Here is a 9,017-nt window from a genome sequence, read left to right on the forward strand (position 1 = left end):
AATGTTCTTGCTCCCAGCTTTGGTTTTAAAATCTAAAAAATAAGGACACTTGGTAGCACATTGTGAAATGCAGAATCTGAGCATATTCTTGGCAGTCCCACATTGGTGGGATCAGGTAAAGACTTGAAAATAACTTTAGTTTAATAGGGCTGCAATCCTACAGGCACTTGTACATGTGTATAATCCCACTCCAATCAACAAAAGAGCAACTTTGCACAGAAATTTTTATACGTGAGTTGGCAGGAGCAGAGCATCACAAGCACAAGAGGTTATTCATGGCCAGGTACACCCAGAATGCAGCAGCTGGTTTCCCTCAGTGGTGGAGCAAGGTTGTGTCTGTTTGCATGTAGGCCCAGGCTTCTCTTACCTGCCAATCTACTGGGATTAGAGTTTATTTAAAGAAGATCTCTTGCTGGCTCCTTAGGAGGGCAGAAAATAGCAGTTAAATATGCTTCAGCTAGTTCTTGTAATTGAATTCAGTCTATCAGATTAAGCACTAAAGCACAGTAAGGGTTTAGATGTCTTCATAAAGCCTCCACATGCTTTGCCTTGTTGAAATTGTTTTCTCCCTTTGTGTTGTCATCTTTGATACAGAAACACACCTTCTTGCCACTACCAGTCCGGCAGTCTGTATTATTGTCTCCAGTATGAATTACAGTTCAAGGTTACCTACAGTGCTTCCCAGAAAATAAGCTTAAGGAAAGGTGCAAAGTATTTGAAACACTGCCCCCCAAAAGACCTGTAAACCAGTTCTCTATTAATGTATTTCCTGAACTGTCACTTTTCTTGTTCTGCTGCCACAAAAAAGAAAATAAAAAGCCATCAGTAGTTCATTTGTCATAATGAATCAAAAAGGTTTCTGCAAGCATAAGCTGCTGCAGCTGCTGTGACAGCAGGAGAGAGAACTCCACCTTCATTTACTGAACTTGCTGTCTCACCAAAGAAGTCACTTCATGTATGGCACGCTGGTACTTTTCTGAGGCTGCTTTAAACTCAGCCAGGTGCTTCTCATAGCTCCTCACAGCTGTCAGCAGCTGGCTCCTCTCCACAGCTCCCAGGATGGCATGGAGAATCATCTCCAGGCCCAGCCCAATGATGGTGATGCTAACTCCCCCAAGAACAGAGGCCCCAATCTGCGCCAGGACACCCATGAGCTTGCTCGCAGTGAGAGTTAAATGATTGGAGCCAAGAAGTTTGATAGCTACCATTGCAGCTGTTGAAGTTGCTTCTCCAAAAATTATGGAAAAAACTCTCTGGGCTATTGCAATTTTCTCCAGCTCGGGCTCTTTGATATCATATAGCTTCTGGTACAGCACTGGCTCGAGCTTGTCCTTCATGTCACTGTCAATCTTCTGCACCTGGTGCTGAATCTCACTCATCACTTGAATGATGTTCTCACAGTTTTCCTTGACTGTACTGCTCTCTCTCATCTCAATGGGGGTAATGGTGCAGCCCAGGTGCTCATTCAGCACTCCAACCAGCTCGTTTGTTGCATGGAAATTTGTGGACATACAGTCAAGCAATTCCTGATGCAGATGGATCAGTTCTTGCTTTCTCTTGGGATTATCTGGGTAAAGGAGGTCACTCAATGCCATTCTTCAGAAATAGGCTACTTCAAGAGAGAAAAGACATTTCTTACTCTGTTTAACACCCATAACCATAGCCCTTAAAGAGCAGTGAAATCTGCTTTGTCTCTGCCCCACTGGTTCTTTTCATACTGAGCAGGTCAAATCCCAAGTCATAGTTTGTAAATGTAGAAATCTTAATTCTTGTTCTGGATCTTTGCCAAGTGATTGGAAAAGCACCTTGTAAGACATTGGGTATGCTCAGAGCAACAAAAATAGCTAACAAATATGTAATGAGCAGATTGGTAAAATAGATGTGAGCCATTGGCAACTGAAGATTGAAGTCAAAAGTCAGCCTTGGAAACTGAAGATGGTAGAAGCTGAACTAGTTCACTAGTTCAAAAATGAAACAATCTCATCTAATCAGCAAAATTAAAGATGTGGCCTAAAGACTAAAGGGTTGTTCCAGGCACCCTTTTGTACCCATTTTATTTGTAGCCTATTTTATCCATTTAGTGGCGTTCAATTTTTCAGCAACCCTGATGACTGGTGGATATGGTTTGTGCCACAATAAAGGCATTTTATGCCAGTATAGCCTTTTTCTTCTAACATTCAAGAGAAAATGATACTATATAAGCCTTCTGTGCTTATACTAAGAAGCTTATCCTCTGAATTCATAATGAATAGTAAAATTGTCTATAATAACCCCATCCTAACCTATATCACCTTACATATATCTCTCACTGTATTTCCTTCCCTGATATTTATTTATTCATAAACTGCTTGCCAACATAGAGTCCAAAGAGACTGAATTAACAGTGATCATGGAGTAATTCCTCATCACTAAGATTCTGAAATCAATACTGTCACTTCCTTTAACCTTTCACCAGCTGCAAAGTGAAAACGCTTTAACATTATTTCATCTTAAATGCAAACATCTTTGCTACAGGGGAAAACTATGAATGAGTAGGATGACTCATTTCTTTGCTGGTACTTTCCATGGTCTCAGCCCTCTTATTGCAAATCTGGGCTACTTTTGTGCAGTGCTTTGCATTTTTCTATGTTTCTCTTCTTGCTGTTAGTGCCTACATACCACAGTTAGAGCTACAAATAGTTATGTGTAGGGCACTACCCAGATTTTTCTTCTTGAAAAGATACCTTTGTGCCATTTTGGTCCTTTGTAGTTCTTGCACTATCTGTTAGCTGCAAATCATCTGACACTGACCCAGCTGTATTTTACTAAACACACCCTCCCCCACAAGATCACTGTAGAAAACCAGAATGAATTCCACAATCCCCTGCCAACTTTTAATCTCAGTGTTGAAACACAAGCCAGCCTGAAAAGAGTTTTTCTCCCCCAATATTTTGCACAGTACTGTATACCACTTACCTTGAATCTCTGCCAAGAGAATAAACTGCTTAACACATCTTCTTATACAAGCTGTAGGGAGCCAAATACATATACAGTAAAGGTTTGGGATTTTCTGGAAACATAAAGCCATGATAATGCAGGCTATGATTTCGTATCAATCCTGCCTCAGGGATGTTGCTGGCTTGCTTTCTGACTCAATGTGATACTAAAACCTTTCCACTCCAGTGCTGTTTTGTTGTAAGGTCATTTGTTTTCCCTTATTGGTAGAAACTGAGAAGACAAATTTTTTCAGAAGGAATAATACTTCAACTTTTACATACTAGACAGATGTGGAGAAGACTTTTAGAATCTGTTCATTACATATGATTATTTCATCTTCTTACAGCTGCTCTAGATTTTATATCTTCTAATGTTAAAATTACTTCTTACTCTTCACATTAGCACTTCCATTAGCTTTTATATTTTCCTTTTAGAATTAGGCAGGCCACATATATTTCTGTATTTCTATTTCTCCAGTGATTTCTCTGTGGAGATTTACCACAGAAACTTTTCTAATTAAACATTTACACTGCCTACCTGATTTGGTCTGAATGCTCCTGTTGAAATGTGTATGGGAGAGTAACTTCAGCCTCTTTCCCCTCTGCTCGCCTGGTGTTTTCCAGCAGCATGTGATGAGTTAGGGATCCAGAGGCTGGGCTTCAGCTGCATCCTGTGCCTGCCTGTCATTAATTCTATTGTGTGATGTTTACCCAGATTCATCTCATTTTCTTCCACCTCTTCCCTTCCTTCCAATTTTAAGAGAATTCAGTTTACTCAATGCTAGTTCCCAATTACTAGATCATCCAAAGGCCTTCTGTTCCTGGAGAGAATGGGTAGAGCACAAATCCCTCCTGCCTGCTGCAGAGGTGCCATCATAGGCAGCTACAGCTGAAAGGGAATGGTGTTACTTGCTGTCCTCAGAACATAAAAAGTGTAGGACAGCACTTCTAATTCAAATAGATACAAGATTATGTTTTTTACTGGTTTCTATTGTTTATAAATATAAACATTAATGCTTGCACCTATGCCTTGAAATAATGAATATTTGCAATGACTGCTTCTGTACACCTGCAAATTACAGAAGAAAAATTGAATGGTCCCACATAAACTGAAAAATAGACACCACAGAGAGTGGAAATAGGCTTTGTCTGTTCCAGTAAGACAAGCTTGTACATATGCCTTCAACCAAGCTAGACATCTTTCATGCTCTTGTCCTTAGAAAGGTGGACCTGCAGCCCACAAGGGTCTCACTAGGAACACTGCTTCCACTCTAGAGGATGGCTGAGTTCTCAGATGAAAATACAAGGTGAAGCATAAAATGTGCACTTTGCAATCACTAACGTGTTTTCATCTGAAAGCTGAGCTGCTGTATTCAACTCTAATGAACACAGTCAGAGTGCCAAACTCCATTGTCAGAGCTGTGGGCATGAGAACATAAGCTGCAAGAGAGCACTAAATGATTTAACTGCTATAGTTCTGGAAATGTCAATTAGTTGTGACTGCTGAGTATTTTCCACTGAGAATGCCATGTAGTCCTGAAATACTTCGTGCAGTATTGAAGTGAATTGAATTGATCAGGCTGGCAGCTGCCTGTGGGTCACATTCTGGAAACTGATTTCAGGTCTTCTGTGTTTGCAGTGGATACAAATTCTTTTCTTTTAGAGCCCTCATAGTTTGGAACAAGACAGAAAATAATTTGAACAATATGAAGACAGTTTTGTTCCTGCTTTACTCTGGATCTTTTGGGAGGATTAATAGCTATTATTGCAGGCCTATTAAGTTGGAGGAAAATACTTGATCTGGGGTGTCAGTCATCCTTTCTTGCTGCAATTTGCCAGGTCTCTGATGCCAGAGAGAGTAGAAGTGTTGTGGAGGCCCAGACTCAGCTCTGAACAGCAGTGAAGGCTAAAATAAATTTTGCCATTTCATGCAATTTCAGACCCCTTTTGCCATAGGAAAGAAATGGAGGAAAAGGCAGATGGTTGAACTGAGTTCTGAAAATAAGGTTTTGAAAGTATACAGTGGGACAGGAAGTTGCAATTGCTTGAACACTGCTGACTGCACATCTAACCACAGCAATAGCTGATGAAATGTCTGCTGCAACCAGCCCAGCTTGACAGGGCTCTGGCACAAGCAAAGGCAACATCAGGAGCAGTCTCTGAGCTGCACACTATCCCAGGAGTGTATCTCTGGTTGGCCTTGTGAGAACTCAGAGGTGCAAGCAGAAGGACATAACTTTCTTAGCAGTCAAAATGGTATCATGATGGGCACCCAAGCAAGGAGAATGTTTTGGGCTTCCACCTACCAAGGGATGCTTGCACCATCTAGTCAGGGTATTACCTGACTAATAGAAATCATGTTAAGGGAACTGTAACATGACAAAACATGTCATTACTCAGTCTTCAATTGCTTTGTCCCTTGAACGTAGATGTTATGAGTTTGACTTTGCTGTGTCTATTCCCCCCACCCAAAAATGACTGTTCAGTTCTGTGTAGACCCACCAGTATTTACAGACTGAAGGATTATAGTTCTGAGGATGATGCAAAGTAGTTGTTTTCTAGGACTTGCACAAAATTACCAAAAACCATCACAATGTAAGAATAATTAATTTACAGCACTTCTCTTACTTTGGAGAATGCAAGTCAAAGTCATACTTCCTGCAGCCATCAGGGAAAGAATACTTCCAGCTGTTTATGCCATATTTTTCTGGCTGCTTGGTAAGGTCCCAGCAAAGGCTGTCAAGAACTTTGTCTATGTTTTCTTCCAGCTAATGTCTTGGGGAAGAATGGGTCAGCTGGGCTAGCAGTTTGGAAAATTGATTTCAGAAATGTCACAATCTAGCAAAAAATATATCCACCTTTATTCGTCTGTAATTCCCCTGTAATAACACCTTCTGGATTTCCTCTGTTTGCTTTTGAGAGTCAGACATCATTCCAGAAATGTTTGTTCATCTTTTTTTTAAGAGTGGCAAAGAAAGGCTGTTCAGGGTCTGCCAGAATCTGCACAACTTAATGCACTTCTCTGTCTCTTCAGCCAACACAATAATCCAACTCCTCAATGCACATCTTGGCACCACCTTTCCCTGCTCCCAAAGGAGATGTGCACAGCTGCCCAGTTACCCGCTTAAATTTACTGCCATGGTGCCTTCCACATCCCACAGACTGACTCTTTCTCACTAAAAATAAAGCTATTAAGAGATCTGTAAGGAGTCCAAAGTCCCTGTGTGTCTTTCCTGAATGCCTCAGGACAAAGCTGTCTTCAGTGAAGGTTATCCCTGATCTAGTCTTCAGAAAGGCCATAGATAACCTTCCTCCTACCTAAATGGTACAGGGAATGTCTGTTTTGATGAACCAGGCTGAATGTTCCAGTCTCAGCTGCAGAGTTGCAGCTGAAAGCAGAGGGAAGATTGAACCTTCTGTAGCAGCAGGAACTCCAGAGGCTTCTTGCCTACTGTTCAAGGGCACATATCTGGATGCAGCCAGAGAATCAGAGACTGTGGGCCAAGCACAGGGAAACTCCAAGCACACTTAGGAGAATGGCAGAGGCGAGTGCAGTATAACCACTGTTCTTGCTTCTTGAAGCTGAAAGAAAATAAAGAGAGCAGTCATTCAGACCTCTATTCACTGCCTAAAGCTTTTTGGTTTTGCTAACACAACCTCTGCCCACAAAGGCCTTTTTCTCAACTCTGTCTCTTAGTTTGGCTTTGGAGGCACAAACCCTCATTCCTAAATGATAGTTTTGAGCTCAAAGATTGCATTGACACACTGCTGAACAAAGAGACAAAAGCAAGAGTCCTGGACTGGTGGTAGACTCACAGAAAGGCAGGGATGTGAAATAGGCCCCATGAGGTATTCCAGCATTGAGGTCTCTCTATAACCAGGAAACTCAGTGTGTTCTTTGTCAAAGATACCTTTTCTCCCTGCTAGGAGAGAGGTCACTGCTAAAATGACAGTAGCTTTGTTTACACTTCTCTCAGCTTGCCAGAGATAAGTGTGGAAGTGTTAGCCTGCCAGAGTAGTAGTGGACCAAAGCCTAGAACAGTCTTGAAACGTGAAGTGTAGCAGCATTGCAAGACACCAGCATAGATTACTTGGTTCAAGCAAATCTCACCCACTCTTGCAATAACAATGCTGGGGACCCAAAGCCATGAGTCTACAACATCCTTGCAGTGACCCTTGGGATAAATGGGGGCTGCAAAGAGCCTTGAGACCTGCTGTTGATTCATCTTCAGTGAGCTGTGGGGCTGTCCCAGGTTTCACAGCAAACTGAAACAGGGTAAAAGCTGGGTCTTGTGGATCTCATAGGCGAACACAGCAGGTGAGCTACAGGTTTGGCCTTGAGTGTGGCCCCATGTGGGTGCAGCTGGTGAGGGCTGCCTGGGGCAGTGGAGAGCAGCCTGTCCTGTGCCCCCTTGCATGGGAGCCTCTGTACAATACCTTCCACCAGCTGGCACTGGTACTTGCTGTAGTTCCCCACAGAATGCAGATGCAGCCGGTTACCCTGCTGGGTTTGAAGGAAGCTTTTGACAAGAAATATCTCATAAGGGGGAATGAGGACTTCCTTCTCAGATGTGTGGTAAGAAAAGCCTTGCATAGCTGCTCCCAGGCAAGTGGTCACTGTGAACAAAGTTTCATTCCCAAACTTCTGAGCTTCACTCCTGAGGTGGGAGGTAGAAGTGAAACGGCCAAATCGCACACTGCTGCCTTCCTTGGCCTCGATAAATAAATCCTTCACACCCCTGTGCACCTGGTAGCACTTATGTTTCCCCATGCTGCTCTGCCATTCCTTCAATATCTGGATAGCAGTTGTTAGGTAGAAGTGAAAGTATTTAAAGCTGAAGTTGTGTCTGTAGTGCTCTGGAGAGATTCCTGCTGTGGATGTGGCCCAGTTCAGCTGGGAGTGCAGGGAGGAGTTCATGGAGTAAGCCATGAGGGCTGTGGCATGGCTGTCACGCATTTCCCTCAGCAGACCTACAGGACTCTTCAACAAAGCCTCCTGAGCCTTCTTCCAGAGACGCAGGTAGTCCTTGTTAGCAGCTATTTCCTTTTGAAAATAGTCTCCTTGGTCCAGTTCTTCCATCATCTCCTCCCTGCACCCCAGATACTGGTCGTCAAAGGATTGCAGAGCCATATCCATCAGGATGGAGGATACAGCCTGCAACACAAAAGCAAATGAAGATAAGCATCAGAAGTGAGAATTTCTTGTTTATGTTTGTGGATGCAAGCCAAGTTTTTCTCTACCCTTTCCTTGCCCCTTTGTCATTATTGGCTGAGCAAGCAAGGCAGGTAACAAATCTTTAGCAAAACCCTCCTGAGCAACCTCAGGTTGTTGTCTATACCCCACCACAGGTCAGGATGAGAGTTCCTATTTGATATGGATGTGCTACATTAGAATCTCCCAGGAGCATTGTCAATATAGACAGGCTGGAAAATGAGAGGAAAGATTCCATGAGGTCTACTCACAAACACTCCATGAAATCATCTGGCTGCAAACAAGAGGAAAATTCCAACCAAGTAACTAAAACAAATTAAGAAAGGTAAGAAATGGAACAGAGGAACTGAAAGCAGAAAAGTTTAAGTTGAACCCAAAACTCCTTAAAGAACGCGTTTCAAATGGAAAAAAAATTTCTGTGGTATAAGCAATTTCATTAATTCAAATAAAGAGCAATATTTACCTCTTTTATTAATATTTGTGAGAAGATCAGCAACAGGAGGCTGCCCAGTGTCACCAGCTTCCCAGAGTCCATCCAAGACACTGTAAAGAACATTTTTTTTTAAGGAAAGGTAATTTGCACCTATTTCTTTCTGTTTTTCTTTGAACTGGAAAATTCTGCAGTTTGTAATTTTCACTCAGTTTTTCGTGGCTGTTCTTCAGCCAGAGATCATTTGCCAAATTCTCACTGCAATTCAGAAGTCATTAATCAATCCAAGCAGACAATTTACTGGCAGAAATGTGCCCAAAATCCATAAGGAAGTGTCTGGTTGCACCAACTTCAGCTGGCATGAGTGTCCATCACCTTGACAGTTCTTTTGATTCCAGGG

The 9,017-nt window shown here is 42.3% G+C and overlaps 2 protein-coding genes across 5 annotated transcripts; both read right to left on the reverse strand.

Annotated features, from left to right (window-relative positions):
* Positions 1-4,756, reverse strand: SMCO3 (single-pass membrane protein with coiled-coil domains 3). 4 transcript variants are annotated; one of them, XM_058805640.1, is made up of 3 exons: positions 3,514-4,756; positions 2,956-3,006; positions 1-1,609 (listed from the first exon to the last, which is right to left on the reverse strand). In XM_058805640.1, the coding sequence occupies exon 3, from the start codon at positions 1,593-1,595 to the stop codon at positions 918-920; it is 678 nt and encodes a 225-aa protein (XP_058661623.1). In that variant the 5' UTR covers positions 1,596-1,609; positions 2,956-3,006; positions 3,514-4,756; the 3' UTR covers positions 1-917. The 4 variants fall into 4 exon arrangements, with proteins under 4 accessions (XP_058661623.1, XP_058661621.1, XP_058661624.1 ...); XM_058805638.1 differs by having other exon boundaries at positions 1-1,612; XM_058805641.1 differs by lacking the exon at positions 2,956-3,006.
* Positions 4,757-5,814: 1,058 nt separating this feature from the next.
* On the reverse strand, positions 5,815-9,017 carry ART4 (ADP-ribosyltransferase 4 (inactive) (Dombrock blood group)). Its single transcript, XM_058805831.1, has 3 exons — positions 8,651-9,017; positions 7,413-8,130; positions 5,815-6,557 (listed from the first exon to the last, which is right to left on the reverse strand). Exons 1-3 carry the CDS (start codon positions 8,741-8,743, stop codon positions 6,463-6,465), a joined length of 906 nt encoding a protein of 301 aa, XP_058661814.1. The 5' UTR covers positions 8,744-9,017; the 3' UTR covers positions 5,815-6,462.

The sequence above is a fragment of the Ammospiza caudacuta genome, chromosome 5, assembly GCF_027887145.1.
Source record: "Ammospiza caudacuta isolate bAmmCau1 chromosome 5, bAmmCau1.pri, whole genome shotgun sequence".
Lineage (NCBI taxonomy): Eukaryota > Metazoa > Chordata > Aves > Passeriformes > Passerellidae > Ammospiza > Ammospiza caudacuta.